We start from the raw sequence: 22,231 nt of genomic DNA, 5'->3' as shown, positions 1-22,231 counted from the left end.
GGATAACAGCTTCCATCTCAGACAAGAAACCCTCAGCCACGTGTCACCAGGTGGGCAGAGGTCTCACCAAAGTCCCAGGGGGGCAGTTGTGCAGCTCTTGTCCCACTGTCCCACTTTAACCATCGAGGCCAGTTCTTGTTATGGCTCCTTCTAAATCTAAGGTGGCATAGGTTCCAGCAGCATCGCAACACACAAGCCACCACAGTATGACAAACTGTCGGATGGGTGGCCATCAGAAGAACAAACAAATCAGTCACAGAAGAAATATGAATGCTCCTTAGAAGTAGGGATGGCAAGACTTCAGCTTACTAACTTTGGACACGTCATCAAGAAAGCCTAATTGCCAGAAAAGGACATCATGGTTGTTAAAAGTAGAGGGTCAGCGAAAATGAGGACTATCCTCAACGAGATGGATTGACATAATAACCAAAACAAAGGATTGAAACACAGCAACGATCGTGAATATGGCACAGAACTGGGCAACGGTTTCATTCTGTTACCCATAAGGTCACTATGAGTTGGAGCCAACTCGATGGCACCTGACAACAACACAACAAAGCTAAGAGCTGGTCTCATTTATCCTGGGTGCCTTCTGTAACCGCCCAGGAAGAATGTCACTGACAGTCCTCAGTAAGACAGCATGGAAAGGACCCTCTCTCACTGAGCCTTCTCTGCTCTTGCCCAAAGTAGGCCTATTTCTTCTGTTCAGATGATATCTCTGAGTACTAGGAATTCTTCTTTCCGCCATGGTTAGACTATGAGCACTGTGCTCCCAGGTACGCAGCATTCTAATGGTCCTGAGGTAGAATAATTCCAATCATGGGCTGGCACATAAGGAAGGTTTGTGAATAGATTTCATGTCGCAGCATGAAATACTGCTGTGTCAGGAGCCACCTGATCCATCCCACATCCAGGCAGTCCAGTACCAAGCACAATTTTTGCCTGGTTTTGTGCAAGGGAAGGACAAGATCCCCAGGACGCAGCTCTGTGAGGCTGTCCAGCGTCCCTCTCTCTGTGCTTTTCCTTTGAAGCCAGCTCCCGACCCTTCTGCCCCTTCTCATCAGGCCCGCAGGTGGTGAGAAACCTCCAATACCTCCCAGTGTGGCACCAGAGCTGCTCCAAGATCCTCTTGGACTTGGACCTGAGGGTGGCTGAGCCCTGGTTGGCAGGAACAGAACTGCTTCCAAAATAAATTATCATTGTCCAAGCAGTTTCCAAACTAATTTTCCAGTTGGGAAAACACACCCTGCCTTTGCTATGAACATGACTGCTCTCGCCCAGACCACACTTATTTTGAGCTCAAGTCACCACCCTGGTGAGTGTATGAGACCTTGTTCCTGGCTCTGGAAGGACAAGGTTAGTGTTTCCTTCTCATTCCAGAGACCAGTGAGAGGCAAAAACCACCCAACAGCTCTCCTGGCTGGTTCTGGGAAATGTCTAAAGCCAGTCCATGTGGAAATAAAGCTCAAAACAACCCCTGCAATGGCCTCCAAGGGGCCCATGAGTTTATGCAGATCACCTCATATGCATTCGAAAGCTGCACAATGAATAAGGAAGACTGAAGAATTGACGCCTTTGATGTGTGGTGTTGGAGAAGAATATTGAATATACCATGGACTGCCAAAAGAACGAACAAATCTGTCTTAGAGGAAGTACAACCAGAATGCTCCTTAGAAGCAAGAATGGTGAGACTGTGTCTTACATACTTTGGACATGTTGTCAGGAGGGATTAGTCCCTGGAGAAAGACATCATGCTTGGAAAAGTAGAGGGCCAGTAAAAAAGAGGAGGACCCTCAACAAGATGGATTGCCACAGTGGCTGCAACAGTGGGCTCAAGCATAACAACGATTGTGAGGATGGCACAGGACTGTGCAGTGTTTCATTCTGTTCTACACAGGGTTAATATGAGTCAGAACCGACTCAACAACACCTCACAACAACAGGAAAGAGTATCAAGCTTCTTGCAAATCTGAGCAATTTGGCTGATCAATTAATACACCACTTGAAAATCCAACACAAAAAGGCAAATAATCCAATTAAAAAACGGGAAAGGAAATGAACAGACACTTCACCAAAGAAGACATTCAAGTGGCCAACAGACACATGAGGAAATGCTCATGATCACTAGCCATTAGAGAAATTCAAATCAAAACCACAATGAGATACCATATCACCCCACATTACTGGCACGAATCAAAAAAGAGGAAATAACAAATGTTGGAGAAGCTGCAGGGAGATCAGAACTCTTATGCACTGGTGGTGGGAATGCAAAATGATACAACCATTTTGGAAAATGATATGGCACTTCCTTAGAAAGCTAGAAATAGAAATACCATATGATCCAGCAATTCCACTCCTAGGAGTATATCCTAGAGAAATAAGAGCCATCAAACAAGTAGACACATACACACCCATGTTCACTGCAGCATTGTCCACAATAGCAAAAGATGGAAACAACCTAGATGCCCATCAACAGATGAATGGATAAACAAACTATGGTACATACACACAATGAAATACTATGCATCGATAAAGAACAACGACGAATCTGTGAAGCATCACATAACGTGGATGAATCTGGAGGGCATTATGCTGAGTGAAATAAGTCAATCACAAAAGGACAAGTATCGTATGAGACCACTACTGTAAAAACTCATGAAAAGGTTTACCCACGAAAAGAAAGAATCTAAAAAGAAAAAAAAGGAAAAATCTGTGACCATTAAGAAGGAAGGGAGGGGTGGGGATGGAAAAACACTAAATAGATAATAGATAAGTGGTAAGTTTGATGAAGGGTAAGACAATACACAATACTGGGGAAGCCAGCACAAATTGCACAAGCCAAGGTCATGGAAGCTCCAGAGACACAAACTCCTTGAGAGACCAAATTGATGGGATGGAGGCTGTGGGGACCATGGTCTCGGGGAACATCTAGCTCAATTGGCATAACATAGTTTATAAAGAAAATGTTCTAGATTCTAGCTTGGTGAGTAGCAACTGGGGTCTTAAAAGCCTGTGAGCAGCCATCTAAGATACTCCACCGGTCTCTTTTGGGAGCAAGGGAGAATGAAGAAAAAGATACAAGGGAAATATTAGTCCAAAGGACTAATGGACCACAACTACCGTGGCCTCCACCAGACTGAGTCCAGTACAACTAGATGGTGCCCGGCTACTCTGCTCTGACAAGGATCACAATACAGGGTCCCAGATCGAGCTGGAGAAAAATGTAGAACAAAATTCTAACTCACAAAACAAGACCAGACTTGCTGGCCTGACAGAGACTGGAGAAACCCCAAGAGTATGGCCCCCAGACAATATTTTAGCTCAGTAATGAAGTCACTCCCAAGGTTAACCCTTTGGCCAGGGATTGGACGGACCCATAAAACAAAACAAGACTAAAGGGACACAAGAGCCCAGGGGCAAGGACTAGAAGGCAGGAGTGAACAGGAAAGCTGGTAATAGGTAACCCAAAGTTGAGAAGGGAGAGTGTTGACATCTCCTGGGGGTTGTTAACCAATGTCTTAAACAGTATGTGTACTAACTGTTCAATGAGAAGCTATTTGTTCTGTAAAGCTTCATCTAAAGCACAATAAAAAAAAAAAATAATTAATACACCACTTGGAGGCTGGGTCTAGCCCCATCTTTTCTATATTATTTGGGAGACATATAAAATCTTCCATCATTTTAACGAAATTAAGTTTATAGAATCAAAGTTTCCTTATCATGAAACTACATTGTAGTCTTCAAGATTTACCCACATGGTTTAACACAAGTACTTTGAAGAACTCAAAGGGCCAGGAGGAAAACCCCATGCTGCACTGTCACAGTCTTCTGAGTATCTAACGTTGGGTTGGTCACACATCTCTATTCCACTGTGCATTCACCATCACTCGTGCTCATGTAAAGATGAAGCCATTTTCTGCCTTTGTGGTAATGATCCATTTAGTCTAGTCCTACCCTCAGCCAATCAAAAAAACCAAACCCGTTGTCATTGAGTCAATCCCAACTCATAGCGACCCTATAGGATAGTGTAGAACTGCCCCACAGGGTTTCCAAGGCTGTAATCTTTACAGAAACAGAGCAATCAACTATGCCAGGCCTCCCCTCAGCCAGCAAGACAGTGGGCTGCAGTCAGGGATTGAGGCCTGGCTGTAATATTCATTGGAGGAGGTGATAGATCTCCTTGTCCTAGGACATCTTCAAGTCTTATCCAGGTTCTCTTTTATTGGGAATGAATTATACGTAATTCTACGTAAAAACACAGAATGGGACTAAGTGATCCAGGAAGAAGGTCTTCACAACCCCCAAATTTCATGAAGCATTTCTTCCCAAGAAGAAAAATAGCTATAAGAGTAAAAATGGAGAAAAGCAGCTGTAAGACAAAAGTGAGTAAATGAGACGCATTCTAGAAGCCAAGAGCACTTTTAACAGGCATCAAGACCATGTGGATGTTCCATCCTTTTCTCTGGCCCACCTTTTCCCGGGGCAGCTTCTTTACAGCCCTGTCGGCAGCTTCCTCCGCGCCGGCCTCCCTGCCTGCAGCCGGCCTCCCCTTCATTCCTCCATGCACACTCCCACCTGACCCTGTTCGAAATCTTCCATAGATTCCTCACTGAGAGTGACCAAGAATCCCAGCTCCTCGGCCCTGCATTCAAAGTTCTCCATGGTGGGCTACAATCTAGACAGCAACCCGGGTCTACACTCTGCTACTTCAGCCTGACCCTTCAGCCCAGCCCAGCTTCCCAGACATACCAAGGATGCCCTACCTTTCCAGTCTTGCTCCCGTGGTCCCTTCTGCCTGTAACTCCCACCCTCCCTCTTTCCACCTCTTCACTCTTCTGTCCTCTGACACTCAGCTCCGATCCCAAGCAGATTCCTTGTCCACTTCAGGCTACAGGGATATTTCCCTTCCTTGCACTCCCAGACTCACTGTGTAGAGGGTTTCCTCTGCCCGGGGTGGTTATTTTCCTGTAGGTACAACACACCTAGAGGGTCCTTTAGATGCTTACACGGCTTTGTATTACTTTTGGAGCCTAGTTTACTGCCTGCATGCAGAAAGGGTTCAAATATTTGTTGGCCATAGACAATTCTAGTTACTCTGTTTTAAGAGGCATGGTGGAAAGTGAAATCAGCTTGAAGTTGTGCCAAACAAAGAAAAAACAAACAGTTGCCGTAGAATGGATCCAACTCATGGGGACCCTGTGAATGTCAGAGCAGGACTGTGCTTCATAGGGTTTTCAGTGGCTGATTTTTCTAAGTGGATCACCAGGCCTTTCTTCCGAGGCACCTCTGGGTGGACTCAAACCTCCAACCTTTTGGTTAGCAGCCAACCACATTAACTATTTGCACTACTCAGGGACTCCTGAAGTGTGCCAAGCTGCTCTGTAATCAAGTAAAGGGAAGATGGCTGGTCCAATAGTCATCCCATTCCCAAAAAAAAGGCAGTCCCAAATCAGAGGGAAGGTCTCTTACCATCAACACAGATGTTTTCTCTGTCTCACTCTCACTCTCTCTACACATACAAACCATACACACACACAGAGAACCCCTTCCCTTCCCTGCCAAAAAACCCTCCAGTGAAAAAAAAAGTCTCTGCTTTAATCAATCTAGAAATAGGACTAGTATCAAAAATATCCTCCGTCAGATTGCAACCGGCTCTGGGGCTCCATGTGCTGGCTCCCAGCCAACTAGCCGCTATTCATGCTGGCAAGACACAGTTTCAGAAAGGAGAGGCTTCTATAAGCTCAAAGGAATGCACGGTGACAGTCGAGGCTGAGCACCTTCTGGCTGGGCTCCCCTTGTGTTAAGGGGAGAAGTGAGTGAGAGATCAAGCGCCGGCCCTACCTGGCTGCTGGAACATCAGCATGTTCTGCGGAGAAGTGTGCACAGGCAGCGAGCGGGTCCTCTGGACGGAGCTGTGGGTTCGGCTTGGCATACTGTTGCTGCCCCCAGGGTTGGCAAACCAGAGGTTCTAGTAAGAAATGCAAGAGGGGGCCAATTAGTCCAGATACCCCGGGAGGGCCTCCAGCCAGAATTCAGGCAGGAGACAAATACCTCCAGAAATCTCTCTGCTAACTTCTGGAAAAAGGGCTCATAGGCAAGTACTATCCATCTGCATATTTATAAAGAGAGAGTTTGGGTTCCATTCATTTCATCTTTGCCCTCCTCCCCGCCCCAAGGCCTCTCTCTAAGCCTCAGCTTTATTCTGGATGCCTCTCTCCTTCACTGTCTTCAAAATTGTCTTTATCCCCTTCCTTGTCTTTGCTTTTCCTGTCACTTTCCTAGGAAATGGGGGAGTTCTATAAATGTTTGCAGCAAAGAGCACAAACTATTTCAGGGCTCTCATTTGATTTTTCTTGTTGAGATTCTACCAATTTACTCTAAAGGGAGAGGGATAAAGGAATCTCTCAGCTCTCAGGTGGTGACGAGCTAGCACAACTCAGCTGGTGTGTTATGACACTGGTGTTGTAGCAGCGACTTCCTCTTGAAGTGACCTGCGAGGGTCGGGACAGTGGTCAGCAAAGTGGGGCTTTCCATTATATGTTCTGCTTCCCCTCCGCTGGGCTTGCCTGGCGCCATTTTCCTGTTTTTAAACTAATCCTTCATCCTTAGTTTTTTTAATGAGAACCCAGAACCTCCGCCCCATTTGTGCCCCTCACTGGGGTAGGGCAGGTTAGAAGGGTGAGGAGCACCGGACAACTTAACCCGCTGAGGAGGTTTCACCGGTCCTTCCCACAGCCTCTCTCAGGCACCTTCGCCCATTTTCTACCATAGCTGGAACTGTGAGGGAGGAGTTATTTTTGCCACAGCTAAGAAGGCAAAGATAGGTAACCTGCTCCATACTGCTTCAAGCTCCTCTGGAACTCAGATTTGAGAGGTGGTGAGGTCTGCTGGGAAACCCTGGTGGGCAGGTCAAGGATCAAGGTAAATAAGAAACAGGTCTTGCATTTCTTCCTAACAGCCCTCATGCATGGGGTTCCCAGGGCATCCTAAGCAAATCTCCATGAGGCCAGACGCAGTTGTGGGGCTGCTCTGCCTCCCAGAGGAACAATGCAGACAACCCTGGTGGCATGTGGACAACTTTCGCTCAGTTTATGCCCTTTGACGATCCCCCCTACCCACCTTGCAGTCATCTGGGGTAGGGGAAGTCCTGAAGCCTCAGGCTCTGAGCTTGGCTAGCCCTCCCTTCTTCCTTGGGCACAACAAACCTGTCTTCCTTGTTTCATGATGGTAGGGTTGGCTGCGGGGTTACGCTGGTTGGAAGTGACGAATCCACTGGTGCCCAAGAGGCCAAGCCGGGCAGAAGGGATATTCCGAGACGGGATCTGGTACTGGCGTGGGTTCCGTCTGCCCATGCTGCTGCCCACAGAGCTGGCTGTTGGGAGGGAATTGGACTGCCCAAAGCCGCGACTGTGATAGGGACAGAGAAAGAACCAAGAGGCTATCAACCATTTCTTAAACCCACTGCCATCGAGTCGATTCTGACTCATAGCGACCCTATAAGGACAGAGTAGAACTGCCCGATAGAGTTTCCAAGGAGCGCCTGGTGGATTTGAACTACCGACCTCTTGGTTAGCAGTTGTAGCATTTAACCACTACGCCACCAGGGTTTCCAACCCGTCCTAAATCCTAGGTTGTTGCGGGAATGCCTCCTTGGAGTCTGCTCCCATTCTGCCAGTTATGAGGCTATGGGGGGGCTTTGTGTCAGGAAGAGACCATGATTAAAACAACAGCTATCGTCTGTGAATGTGTATTATGTGCAGGTATTGTCCTCGGGCTTTTACACTGATTCTTTAATCCTCACGACAACCCTATGAAGCATGCACTCTATTCCCTCCTACATCTGGAGACATAAAACAGAGAGCTTAATAACTTAGCCAAGGTCACGCAGCCAGCAGGGGGCAGCACTGGAATGTGGGCCTAGAAGGTTCTTAAACGTTCTGCATTTTCCAAGCTGCATCTTGTCCACCCGTCATGTTGCAGCCAGGACACAGGCCTTGAGCACTCACAAGCCTTCCAAGAGGCCACACAGCAAGAAAGCAGCAGAGCCAGGATCAAAACTGGATCTGATTCCTGTCCCCATACTCCTTCCGTCACACGATACTCTGTTTCGATGTCTGTGCAGCTGACTTGGAGAGAGTGGCTCGTGAGCTCCACTAGGCTGTAAGCTCCATGAGAAAAAGGACAGTGGCTATCTTCGTTAATCTTGTATGTCCCATGCCTAAATCAGCTCCTGGCACCATAAATCCATGTTGAGTGCATGAATGAATGAGTGAATAAATGAAACAGTCTCTGCCATCATCATGTATCTCCAAATGGAAAGGGTAGCCCCATCTCTGGGTCTCTGACTCCTGGGTTGAGACTAGGGGCTTGAGAATGGAGATGATGATGTTTGCAAGCACTCTGGGCCCCAACTGCTCCCCACACCATAGGCCCTCCCTGCAAGACTGGCCATGCAAAGGCCCAGAGGGGTTACAGTGATCCTCCCGGGTCCACGCGGGAGGCCCTCTGGGACCCTGGCATCCACACGCTGACGCCGGTGCTCCCGTTTGGTCCAGTGACCTCAGCATTGAAGAACTCATCCTCCCCAGAACATGCCTCAGGTTCTGGGAGGTTACACAGCAGCCAGCAGTGTTTTAGGAACCAGCACATTCTTTCCAAGAAGAGTCAGCTTTAGTCATTCAGTGATGTTGAAGTCAAAATGCGTTACCTCCAACAGCCACAAGATGGAACAGACTTGCTTTCCCTGGCCACACAGGGGAGGACACTCCAGAGGCTGGACTGACGTAGCTTAACCAGTTGAGGATAATAAGGGGCCTATGTATTTTATTATATAAAACCATAATTTCCTGAGAAAGAGTGTTGTGTGTGTGTAGGAGAAAGGGGCATCCAAGCCATCAGCAGAGTAGATCTCAGAAAATGTTTCTCTTCTCCCTGGAATTTCTAAATTCCTAATGAGAAAGGGGGCAGGGAAGAGAATTCCACAGTGATGAGCTGGTTGCAACTGATTGCCAGGCTTGTGTGTTTCCACTTCCAGGCTCTGATGGCCAATGAAACGGTTCCAGGCTTCCGCCAGAGGCGCATCTAAACGTGTGAGAAGGGGCAATGCTCACAGGTTCCTGGTCTCTGCTGATCTCATCCTTTTCTCCCTTTGTTCTCCTTTTCCTTCCTTCTTTTTGCTAAGGTCTAAAATCTTTGAAAGAAGACATTAGGGACAGGAAGGGTAGACGTAACTTCATGGGATTACAACTTTGGAGGAAGGACGATCAGAGATATATGAGAAGCAGAAACAAGGATCAAGTGTTGCTGTTTTTTTTTTTTTTAACACTATGAAATCTCGTCCCTTGGTGTTTGGAATTGGAATTCTGGCCACCTTGTACACAGTTCAGTATTGTACTAAAACTTTTCCTTATTTAGTGCCAGTAGCTTTTTTACTCACTTTCCTTTTTGGCTGGATTTTTACAAAATTATTTCATATGCAAAATATAGCTGACAATGAGTGACACTAAAATGATTTGTGCTTCCAGAAAGGCAAGACTATATTTGTAAACAGTGTAACATGGACAGAGGATTCTGTTATGGGACACTTAGTCACTGGAGAAATGCGAGATCTTGGGACTCCAAAAGTCAGGACTTGTGGAACTAGGCTGAATGCAAGGGATGGCACCCAGAACATTTTGGGGGTAGAGCAGGATCAGTAGGGAGAATTTGGCTAGGCCATCTTTCTACTGCAAGTGGGGGCTCTTCTGCAGTATCTTTAGTTGGTTATTACCAAGCCAGATTTGTTGCAAGTCACCACTGCTGGGAACCAGAGTGAACACTTACTTAAGACTGCTAAGCTTAATGAAACAATCATATTTCCTGGGGAGAGGAACAGAGTGCAAAAGTAAGTTTTCATTTCTCATTCTTTTGCTCTGCCCATCTGTGTCTCACCTTCTTGGCCTTCCTAAATATAACCAACTGATTTAATTACATTTAAATGCATGGCAAGACTTTGATAAAATAACATTAATAAGAGCCAATTAATTTGGAATTTGTGATAATTCAAGCAGGGACTGGCTGCTGTTACCTTTGTATTATCAGAGAAAGAGAAATTGAAAGCAAATTAATAGCATAAAAAGATCCCAGAGGTAATACTTACTTAAAAAATTTTTTTTTCTAGAGCTTTAGCAATATCAAATTGAATATCCACAATCAATGACTGAATTCATTCTTATCTAATCAATAAAAAGAGGTCCATTAGGACTCCAACTTGGCAAACCTTGGGTTAGCTCAACTGAAACCATTACGTTAGTTCATGACACTCTAGGGAGCTCAAGTTTACTGCTCCAGCTTGGCCCTAAACAGAGCTCTCTGATGTGGACCAAGGACAAAGTGGGGCCGGCAGAGGCAGGGGATGGGACTTTGGGGGAGGAACAGCAAAAGAGCTTCAAAGCCCCACCTTCATCTTCAATCTCTGAATCTCTTCTTCTTCTTGGAACTTGTCTCCCAAGGGTGGTGTTACAAGAGGGTTCTGGAGCCTCCTTCCTTACTTGGGAGAAGTTTTGCTACTCTTAGAAGACTGAGAGGCTCAGATGGAAGAAGGCCCAGGGGTTGGAAGCTGAGGAACAGACCTTGTCTTTTGTCTGGGCCACCAGGAATCGTCAGGTTGAACATATGGTCCAGCCCAACCTACTGGTGTGGGCAATCACAAAGGGCTTGGGCCAGGGGGCTGGCAATAAAGAGTGTTGCTCTGAACTGTTCTTTCTATACAACAGCCTGAGATCCTGAGAGGGAAAGATTTTGTAGTTCTAGATCATGACAAGACCCCTGAAGAGCTGGATGGTGTCTGCAGTGGTTAAGAGCATAGCCTCTGGAGCTGGCACTGGCCTGCTGGGTCCAAATTCTGGACCTGCCACTGGCTACCGACTATCCTTATCTGTAAAATGGGCATAACAATAGCACTTGTACCTCACATGGTTGTTGCAAGGATTAAATGAGTTAATGTTCTTAAAGTGCTTGGCTCCCACTTTGCACATAGAAAGTGTTAAATGTTTATTTAATAAAAAATAGTATATTAAATGCTGGAATATAATAACACTTCAATTTTTAAAATTAATGAAGACTTTTTATAAGCTCAAACTGGCCTTATCTCCCTTAAAGAATATAAAACAGTGGTGTTTTAAGGCACACTTACGCAAATAAATGCCAAAACTGGAACAACACAGGCAGAGCTTCTGTACATGCACTGGGAAATTAATTCAGAACTTTTTAGGTGGAAGTGAAAAAATCTTATTTATCTGCTCATGTTTAAAATTGCAAAATAGAATGTTGATTCTTCGGGATGTCTGCAATGTTTGCATTATCATCCCCTTACCTCTCAGCAGCTCCCTGCCATCCTTCAAGGCTTTAACTCATCCCCTCTCCTTCAGCCCTCCCCCAGGTTTTCACTGCAATTCACCTGTAATCCGCAATTCGATTCCTCAGTTAAAAACCATATTAAGGGTAATGGGTTCTAAAGTACAACTCGGCTTATTTTTAACTGCAGCCGAGAAGCTGAAATACTATGAAAAATCAAGAATGGTACTGCTCCACTATCAGACTGCAGCTCAGACCAAAATAGACTAGCATTGGGCTCTTCACCCTGCCACCAGCTATAATTAGCTTGTCTGCAGCTAGAAGGGAGAAAAAAATTATACTACCACTACAGGTGCTGATACAACAGCCCGTTTTTGTCCTTTCAGAGCCTCGTGTTATAGGTAAAATGCCAAAGGTTTTGCTGGAATTCCTTAAACCACATCCCCCACCCCCTAAATACACAGCCATCGGGATTTTGACAAGGTAAAGTGAGTTACAAAAGATCACATTCAGCTCTTCCTCTGGGAAAGCACTCTCTCCAGCCCTTTCCCAGCCCCAACTGCTTAAGGAATGCAATTTGGACCTGGCCACCAGGCGTCCTGGGGAACAAGGAATGACGCCCTGCCTTAGTCCTGCCCCAGGAGCTAAGGCTGGCAAAGGAGGCACTGGGGAACCACTGTGCATTACAGAGAACGAAATCCCAACATACTTTCTCTGCTGTCGATATCCTGATATGTCTAGAAGGGTTTTCCGAGGGAAAGACCGAAAGAGCTTCTGCACCTGCTGTTTCCATGACAACAATCTTTTTTTCTGTGTCTCTGTAAATGCCTGCAAAAACAAACAGGACTTTTTAATGGGTGACGCAGCCTGGCATGAGGGGGAGAAACATGCAACTAATAGGGGAAAATATTGGAGTCTCTGCAAGTTGCCATTTCTTCACCTGTCTCCAACCTGGTCCAAACAACAGTTTAATTTCAGAGCTGGCTGGGCTGAAAATTCAAGTTATTTGACATTGTAGGTACCTGGTAAGGTACAGGCATTAAGCTTCTGACAAGCTGCACTTGGGGGTGTATTTTTGGCAGATCCTACCTTCCCCCTCCTCCCGATGCCACTCTGGACTCTATTTATTAAAGAAGAATGAATCGCCAAATTGATTGTTGAACATTCTGCCTTTGCAGGTCCCCTGCATTTTCATAATCAATGAGAATGCTAAACCACTCCAAAAATCAATCTGCTTGATGGTGTGTGGTCACTCAGGAGTGGTGTGCAGGGCTTCAGTGAATGAAGTCTATTCTCTGAGTTTCAGGGCTTGCTTCAGAAATCTCTAGTTAAGGGGCCCCATGCCCTGTGAAGACCCCAGTGTACCAATTCTGGCCTAAATCTTGTTTGGAGTGTAGGAAAATGGGTAGATTTGATGCCTTCAAGGCTTTTCTAGTCAAAATGCGTGTGTAGGGATGTTTTGCCTAAATCTCAAAAGCATTGCCGTTGAGACGATCCCTACCCATAGTGACCCTATATGACAGAGTAGAACTGCCCCATAGGGTTTCCAAGGCTGTAGTCTTTATGGAAGCAGACTGCTCCATCTTTTTCCTGCGCAGCGGTTGGTGGGTTCAAACCGCTGACCCTTCAGTTGGTAGCCGAGTGCTTAACCCCTATGCCACCAGGGCTCCTTACTGTTTTGCCTACTGCCCCATAATACATTCTCATCTGTATTGAGCGTGCTTTATATATGGCCTTTGTGCTCACCACAGCCCAGGGAAGGGCTTTACATGGCTTATGAGCCTCCAAGGCAGGGACTCTCAAATTCATGACACACTAGACTTACCCAAACCAAACCAGTTGCTGTTGAGTCATTTCCAACTCATGGTGACCCCACGTGTATCAGAGTAGAACTGCTCTACAGAGTTTTCTATGGCTGATTTTTTTGGAAGTAGATTGCCAGGCCATTCTTCGGAGGTGCCTCTGGGTAGACTTGAACCACCAACCTTTCAGTTAGCAGTGGAGTGCATTAACCATTTGCACCACCAAGGAACTCCAGACTTACCCAAGGAGATTCCTGAACCTCGTCCCCACCTCCCCTCCCCTAATGCCTAGAGCTTGATTTAATGGATCCAGAGTGAGGTCCAGGGGAACTGTGTTTTTAAGCAAGTGTCTTGTGATTTTGATGCAGGTAGAAGAACATGGACCATAGGGTGTTCTAAATGGTGAGGACTGCACACACGATGTATGAACCCTCTGTCAACTGCCTAGAACTGTGGTCCACGCATTAAGAGAAATCTATCAAATTTGACCAATTACCCGGAATTATACATGTAAAAACTGAGCTGGCAAATGTCTTGTGACATATATTTTTACTACAATAAAAAAGAAAAAAAAATTGCCTGGTTAGCAGTAACAATGACGGAATAACATATTCAAGTAGTTTTGTCAATGAGGCATAAAATCCTGTAAGTAGTGATAAAGTATCAGTAAGAGCAACAGATTAGATTACAACTTCCCGTAAAGAAAACAAATTCCTTAAAAACAGAAAAACAATGACAGCTTAATTTTCTCCTGATGACTGTTGAAGGACCTCAAAACAGGAGAGCTAAGTGAACAAAAACAAAAAGATGCTAATCATATTTTGGAAAAATTGTTGACCACTTGCAAACCATTTCTTCTTGGGTGGCCTTAGTCAGATACCATTAAGAATATTCATCAAGGAGGGCTGCCCAACTAAAGGACTCCAGGCCCCACCAGAAAAAGAGATGTAGATTCCCTTATAGTGTATGGTGGGATGGGTGCATGGCTAAATGGTGAGCACCTGGTCGCCTCTGTGGTTGCTCTAATATGTTTTTGATGCTCAGTGAGTGTCCAACCCTAATGCCATGAGTACCTCTGAAAACTTGTGAGAAAAGGAAACATTTCTATTGGACTAATAAAGAAAAACCAAAACCAAATCCGCTGCTGTCGATTCTGACTCATAGTGACCCTATAGGACAGAGAAGAACTGCCCCATAGGATTTCCAAGGAGCAGCTGGTGGATTTGAACTGCTGACTTTTTTTTTTTTTTAATTTTTATTATGCTCTAAGTGAAAGTTTACAAATCAAGTCAGTCTCTCATACAAAATTTGTATACACCTTGCTATATACTTCTAGTTGCTCTTCCCCTAATGAGACAGCACACTCCTTCTCTCCACCCTCTATTTCCATGTCCATTCAGCCAGCTTCTGTCCCCCTCTGCCTTCTCATCTTCCCTCCAGACAGGAGCTGTCCACATAGTCTCATGTGTCTACTTGATTTAAGAAGCTCACTACTCAGCAATATCATTTTCTATCTTATAGTCCAGTCCAATCCCTGCCTGAAGAGTTGGCTTTGGGAATGGTTCCTGTTTTGGGCTTACAGAAGGTCTGGGGACCATGACTGGGGTCCTTCTAGTCTCAGTCAGACCATTACGTCTGGTCTTTCTAAGAGAATTTGAGGTCTGCATCCCACCGCTCTCCTGCTCCCTCAGGGATTCTCTGCTGTGTTCCCTGTCAGGGCAGCCATCGGTTGTAGCTGGGCACCACCATCTAGTTCTTTTGGTCTCAGGTTGATGTAGTCTCTGACTTATGTGGCCCTTTCTGTCTCTTGGGCTCATAACTACCTTGTGTCTTTAGTGTTCTTCATTCTGCTTTGCTCCAGGTGGATTGAGACCAATTGATGCATCTTAGGTGGCCGCTTGCTACGAACTGTTAACTTTTTGATTAGCAGCCAAGCTCTTAACCACTGCACCACCAGGCCTCCAATAAAGACAGTGAGGGGATAAATTCTACTTTTGACAGGTTTCTGCCAAATATTGAGTGAGGACAAGATGCAGGTGCTGGTCAAGATCACATAGAGTGGAAAGTCCAGCTCAAATCCCTGTATACCTGTATGCAAGTTCCCTAACTAAATCTCAGTTTCTCCTAAAAACGAGGATAATCATACCTCCCTCAAGCAGGGACAGATTACCAAATAAGCAAGGCACTCATGGGTTTACTAATCTGTAGTGCATAATTTCACCTGAAATTGTGCACTACAAATTAGTAAGTAATTACGCCCATGTGTACCTTGCTTCCTGGTTACTCTGCCTCTGCTCAGAGGGATGGTGTAAGGATTAAATGAGATAACACAGGAAAAGCACTTAGAATACTTAGAGCACGCCTGGTTCTTGGAAATGGCTCAATACACGTTAGCTTTAAAAAAAAAAAAATCAACAGCACAAAAGCTGGCATGAGAGAGGAAAGGTGAGTAACTTCATGTATTTTCCATTTAACCCTTACAACAATCAGATGCAGGTATTTTTCCTCTGTTTTATAGGTCAGAAACATAAATAACTAAATGAAGGATCTGAGATTAGACTCCAGCACTATCCCACTCCAGAGGCTACTTGTATTCCATGATAAAAGGGGAGCAAAAGTCTCTGCCTTCAGTCTAAACAAGGGGAATTATGCTGGTGTGCCTGTGTTCATTTGTTCAGCAGACATTTATTTAGTACTTATTAAATACAAGGCTCACAACCCCTTTGCCAGTTTGCCGTACTCTGGTGGCTTGCGTTGCTTATAAAGGGGGTAAGAGCTCATATTCCCAGAGCCCCTCAGGACAGTGAGGAGGCAAGCTGTCTGGGATTAAAATTCAGGAGACTGAGTGATGTGGTCTCAGAAATAAAAGTCAGAACTTTCCTGTCCTTCCTTTAACCACTCTAGGGAGCTGGTCCCTTGGTCCTCTGGGAGGAAGGGAGGTGTCTCAGCTTAGTCAACACGCTCCCTTCCAGTCAGCTAAAGAACAGCATGTTCAGGCTGTGAAAGGGAGTCCTGTCTCAGAGTCCAGGCCAACCTTCAGCCAGGATGGAGACTGCGTGCTTCAACGGGGCCTCACAGGGAGGGAGTGTGCTGCCCACATAGAATAACCTGAGGCTGTGGAAAATTATTCAGACACTTTCCTCTTTCTCAAACTAAAATCATAACAAAAAGTGTTGAACAACATTTTTCCTTCCAAAAGCAGAGGGCAAGCCCCTCCATCCTGACATTAATTCAGTCAGGCAAACATGGCAAACATGGAAGGATTTCCTTCCTGCCCCCAACTCCTATCAGCCAGAGGCCCCTCTACTGCTACCAGGGGCCTCTTGCCAGCAGGAGCATTCGCCAGGAGGGAGATGAAACCACACAGTGCCATCTTTGAATTGAATCTTTTGGGGCTGCCAGGTAAGTAAAGGGGAAATAAACAAAAACAACAGCCGTGACACCTAGGAAGGACAAGCAAGATGGCAGGAAGTGTCAGGCCAAAGATCCGCGGCTAGTGTGGACCAATCAGAAAGCTTGTACATTGTTCAAAAGAGGCAGCTGGAGGAGTCATTATTTTGTCCCATCAGCTTAGCCAACTTGAGGTGAGGTGGAAGGTAACTCATCCTCCAACATCTTGAAGGCTCAGTGCCGAGTGGGTGTGGGGGAGGAAGCAGAATTCTAGTTTGCTCATTCAGAAGCTTAATTCAGTTCCCTGATCAGTCCCCTCCAAGCCACCCTCAAATTTCTTCCTTTTCAACAAAACACAAAGCCCTCCAAACGTTGCTCGTCCTGCCTGGAATACTCTTCTGCCTCTTTTCTAGTATTTACCACCTGGTGGTCTCTATGAGGAAACTCTGGTGGCACAGTGGTTAAGAGCTACGGCTATTAACCAAAAGGTCAGCAGTTCGAATCCACCAGCTGCTCCTTGGAAACCCTATGAGACAGTTCTACTTTGTCCTATAGGGTCTCTATGAGTTGGAATCAACTCGATGGCAAAGGGTTTGGTTTTGGTTTTCTGGTCTCTATGAGCTCTGGAGGCGCAGTGGTTAAGAACTTGGCTGCTAACCAAAAGGTCAATAGTTCGAATCCACTAGCTGCTCCCTGAAAACCCTATAGGGCAGTTCTACTCTGTCCTATAGTGTCGCTGTGATTAGGAATCGACTTAACAGCAACAGGTTTGGTTGATTTTAGTTTGGTCTCTGTGAGCTGGTCTCTTATGGAGACATTCCTCTGAGGAGATTCCTTGTTTCTGGCTCTGGGTGAGGTGCCCAGTGCACCTCCTTTGTGCTTAGTGGCTGTTGGGATCACCTTACCAGAGCCTTCATCATCATTAGGTGATGCCCTGTTTTCTTTCTTGCGTCACCCACCACCCCTACATTGTAAGCTACGTGGGGGCAGGGACTACATGCTTAGTAACTATCTATTGAATGAGTGAGTTCTAAAATCCTTAACTGTGCTCTTGCCTTCTTTCTTTAGTTTTTTTTTTTTTAATTGGACCAAAAAAAGTATAATGTCAGGATTGGAAATAGGAAAGGGTTAGTCAGTTGGCCCTTGGGGAAAGGGGTGTAGTTAAACGGTGAAAAGTAACCCATTCTAGGTGCCTTGTCCCTTCCTAAAATAAGTACATAAATAGGCCTTTAAAATCAGTAAAGGGAGAAAAATTACATATAATTTTTTCAGTGAAAAATCCAATGTCTTAGAACAGACGAATATTTCTGAGGATGGCATGTCTAAGCTCCCAATTGAGCCAGCAGAGCAGCTGACAGGAAGCTTTGACTGGTATGGTCAGGGCATTAGAATTCACGCTGTCTAGAAGGGAAACTGCAAAAACGAGGGTTTCAGAGGGTGGGGGAGGAAGGCCAGGCTGGGATGAAACCCAGAGGGAGACTGTACCCCTCTGTGTGAGAGGTGGGTAGTGCCAGATCATAAAAATGGCAGAGGGCTCAGTGAACTGAAAGAACCCTCTACAGCAGGAGTACCTGTGTGGCGGCCGGGAGGCTGAGGGGAAGCAGAAGTGGGAAGGTGGATAAGGGCCAGGCCTCTGCACTGGGCATCTCCCTGTACTGGGCCCACTGGACTCTCAGGTTCTGGTATCAACAACTTTCACAGACATGGCAAAGGTGAGGAGGCTTGGGGCCTTTACCGTCTTATTGTTGTATCAAAATCCTACAAAAAGACCTCACCACCTCAAGTTTATCCAGCTCCAAGTTTGCTAAAGCCTAGTCCTTGTCTCTATAACTCATTGGGGGAGGGGGGTGTCCAGCCACTGGAGTCCTGGATCTGAGGCACAACCCCTTTTCCCCACCTGTCCCCCAGAGGCAGCTGCCCCAGCCCAGTCTTGCCCAGGACCTGTTTTGCTCCACATGTCAAGACTGTGCGCTGTGTCTGGTAGGCACAGCTCCAGCCTGCCTCAGTCCTTCGAAAGGACAGATGGCTAATACAATGCCTATAAAAAATCACAAGTCAAAACAGAAACACAGCATTCCACCCCTAATTTAAAGCAGGAACTTAAATATCTTTACACCAATGTTCACTGTGGCACTATTCACAATACCCCAAATGTAGAAACAACCTAAATGTCCCTTACCAGATAAATGGATAAACAAAATGTGGTATATACATGCAATGGCATATTACTCAGCTATAAAGAGAAATGAAGTTCTGATACATGCGTGCTACAACATAGATGAACTTGAAAACATGATGCTGAGTGAAATCAGTCAGACAAAAGAACAAATATTGTGTGATCCCACTGATACGGGATATCTAGAATAGGCAAATATATAGAGACCAAAGTTCATTAGTGGTTACCAGGGCCAGGAGGGAAGGGATAAACCAGGAGTCACTGTTAGGGGACACTGAGCTGCTGCTTCTCTTAAGGGTGACGTGGAAAACTGGCAACAGTGGTGATGGCCGCACAACATGATGAATGTGATTAATGTCACTAAATTGTACATGTAAGAAATGTTGAAATGGCAAATGTTTTGTTTTATATATTTTCTACCATGATAAAAACAGAACCAGCGTTAACAGCCATCAAACCACATGCACATAGACACACAAACACACAGTATTTCTTTTGCTCCTTCTCTCAAGTTTTCCTGGGTCAAAAGGCAATGTTTTAGCACAAAACTTAAGAAGCCTTGAAAAAGCCAAGGTCCAGGTGGCAGGGCTCTGTGCTAACCCTCCAGGCTTGGCCACTCAGGGACTCTTCCAGTGTCAGAAGTTTTCTTGGGCATTTACCCTCACATCAGAACTCTCATCTAGGCAAATCTTTGGACACTGAAGCATACACGAGATGTGTTTAGGTTTGAGGCTGCCATAGCTTAGCTCTGCCCGAGCTATTATTCACGACTATCCGCCCCTCAGAAACAAGTTGTTGGACACCAAAATGATCACATCACAGAAACTCTGAGAATCATGTCTAAGCAATGAGAAAACCAGTCTTGGAAAACCTGTCACCACTCACCTCATGAATGAGACACTTGTCTATGAGCTGTAAATAGGAACTTATATTTTCCTCATCAGGTCTGGAGACCAAGAGCTGTGTACACACTGTGGATTGAAAAAAAAATAGATGAATTAGAAAAATGTACGCCTACCCTAACCTCTGAAATCTGCCTCTGATTTCCTTTCAGGACCAATATTTTGAAAGGTGTGTGTGCCTGTGGGTTTACGTAAGGTTCACAAAAAAGGCCAGGAGGCTCCTCATTCCGCTGAAGTCAAAGGCTTGATTACCACAAAAGCCCTTGCCTCCAGAAGCCCCTTCAGTTAATTCCAGTCATACCATTCTATATTAAGCCTTCTGCAATCGAGCCTGAGACAGACACTCTGTGAGAGGGAGAACATGGCAGTTGGCAGCAGTGTCCCTAGCTCTGTCTTTGAAAGAGGCTCCTTTGGAGAAGGGGTTCAAAGGCATCACAGAACATCGGCCCTGTCAGAGAGCAGTCTCTGTGATTTTATGAATGAACCGCATGCCTCACCTCTAGCCAGGTGGAAAGGCAGTCACGTTTGTGTTTGTAGGAACGTGGCTGGCATGTCTTTCAGAATGTGAGGTGTGTGGGTGTAGACATGAGCAGGAAGCAAGCCTGCGATTCAATCACCTGAGCCATTGGAGGGTTATTTTCTCAATGTGATATGCACACTTACATATACACGGGTTCACCAACACACTCAAGCAAACGCTAATATAGACGAAGCAGTCAGTCTGTGGCTAGAGCACACACAAATGATTTCTCACGTTATGCTCTTATCATACCCATTGCTGTCGAGTTGATTCTGACTCATAGTGACCGTATACGACACAGTAGAACTGCCTCATAGAGTTTCCAAGGCTGTCATCTTTATGGAGCAGACTACTACATCTCTCTCCCTCAGAGCAGCTGGTAGGTTTGAACCGCCAACCTTTCAGTTAGCAGCTGAGTTCTTTAACCACTGTGCCACCAGGGCTCCTCACTCTAATCATAGAGGCTGCAATGCTCTTACTTTGGAGGTAGTGGTTAGAAGGCCATGGGGGGGAGGGTGGGACAAAAGTTAATCAGAGAATGAAATGCCTTGCATTCAAGTAGACCAACCTCGAAACCTGGGCATCATATTCGATTCTTTCTCCCTAAACCCACATAACCAATCTGTCATGGAATCCCATTTCTCCCACCTCCTTGGTATCATATTCACAGATGTCTTTGCTTACAGATTTTCACTGTAGCATTGTTTGTTATAGCAAGAACTTAGAAACCACTTCAGTATCCATTAATTGGGGCCCTATTACATAATTTATGGTTTATGAATACAGCGAATAGTATGCAACCTTTAAAAAGGAATGAGGTGGTGCTACTTGTATTAACAGAAACAGTGAAGATATATAATGAAAAGAAACCCCAACTGCAGAAAAGAATGTAAGTATGGCCTGTTTGTGTATAAAGAAGAATATGCATGTGCTTGTATATGATTATAAAATTTCTGAAGAGATATCCACAAACTGTTAATAGCAGCCAACTTGGGCTCGGAGCGGGGCATTGCTTTTCACTTCCCACTATTTTGTTTAGTTTGAATTTTTTATGTTGAACATGAATTAGTTTTGCAATTTCTTTTAAGGTAGTTAAAATTGTAAAAGAAGCAGTGCTGAGGGAGTCTGGATCTCCTGACGGCTGAGCCCTTCATGGGATTCCTCACAGGGAGGATGTGATGTACATTCGGGTAACCACCCCCATGTGGGCTTGGCAGGACTGTGTCCTCACACGTGGGGGGATCTGTCCTAATCCAACACAGCTAAGAGCCCACTCTGGGGTGGAGGTGAGCAAGGGCAGGTGGGGAGAGTGAGGAGGTGAGTAGGGGGAGAAGAACCCACTAAGCCACCAAGCTACCCTCATCTAACTCTAAGGAGAGCTATGAGTCATCTCATAAACTGTATTTCTATGAATTTATGTCCTTTTCAGACACATATCAAGGGTGTTTCTCACTGCAATGACAAAGCTCAGGGGCTTATGCCTTTTGGTGAAGAGTGTTCTAGGCAAGGCTGCTACACATGGAAGTTCAAGTGTATACTGTACAGTGGCACACCAAGGCCAGTGCCTGCAGTGCTGTATCCACTCAAAGGGGTTGCCGTTTTGTAATTCACAGTAAGGATTTATATGGACTGGTAGGGCTCCAATTCTAGGCAAAGGGAACAAATGTACAAAAGCTCGGAGGCAAGAGAACATGCAAGCTTTGGGGAACTCAGAGATAGAAAGTCTGGCTGGAGTGCAGAATTAGGTGGTAGGAGTGAGCAGTGGAGGGTAGGGAGGGGCTGAATGACAGCCAGCCCTTTAGGTTTGGGTTTTATCAGCTGTGAGTAAATGGGAGCCATGACATGGCCCTTAACTTTGCTCTGTCTTGAACGTATAGGAAGGCACAGTTGTCACCAAGTGGATGGTGGAGACTGCAAGGTTGAAATCTCAGCCCTGCCCTTAGCTGTGTAATTGCAGGCAGGCTACTTAGCCTGTGTGCCTCGGCTTCCTTCTATGCACACAATGGGGTTAATTTGAGCATTAAGCAAGCCACATAGGTAAAGTACAAAGAACTGTGCCTGGAACACAGTAATCACTAAATAAACACAAGGTGTTATGACTAGAGCA

At 45.5% G+C, this 22,231-nt stretch overlaps 1 protein-coding gene across 2 annotated transcripts in view; it reads right to left on the bottom strand.

The window, feature by feature from the left end:
- Window positions 1-22,231, bottom strand: part of SAMD4A (sterile alpha motif domain containing 4A) — a 238,307-nt gene that overhangs the window by 12,634 nt on the left and 203,442 nt on the right. For both annotated transcript variants that reach the window (XM_003408645.4, XM_003408644.4), the window contains 4 exons: window positions 19,588-19,673; window positions 12,044-12,162; window positions 7,206-7,407; window positions 5,842-5,968 (listed from right to left, as the gene is read on the bottom strand). In XM_003408645.4, coding sequence (XP_003408693.1) covers window positions 5,842-5,968; window positions 7,206-7,407; window positions 12,044-12,162; window positions 19,588-19,673 — 534 coding nt within the window. The remainder of the gene's footprint in view (window positions 1-5,841; window positions 5,969-7,205; window positions 7,408-12,043; window positions 12,163-19,587; window positions 19,674-22,231) is intronic.

This window comes from Loxodonta africana, chromosome 10, assembly GCF_030014295.1.
Source record: "Loxodonta africana isolate mLoxAfr1 chromosome 10, mLoxAfr1.hap2, whole genome shotgun sequence".
Classification (NCBI taxonomy): domain Eukaryota; kingdom Metazoa; phylum Chordata; class Mammalia; order Proboscidea; family Elephantidae; genus Loxodonta; species Loxodonta africana.
Note: the sequence above shows the minus strand (reverse complement) of the source record. Positions and strands in the feature narration are given on the sequence as shown.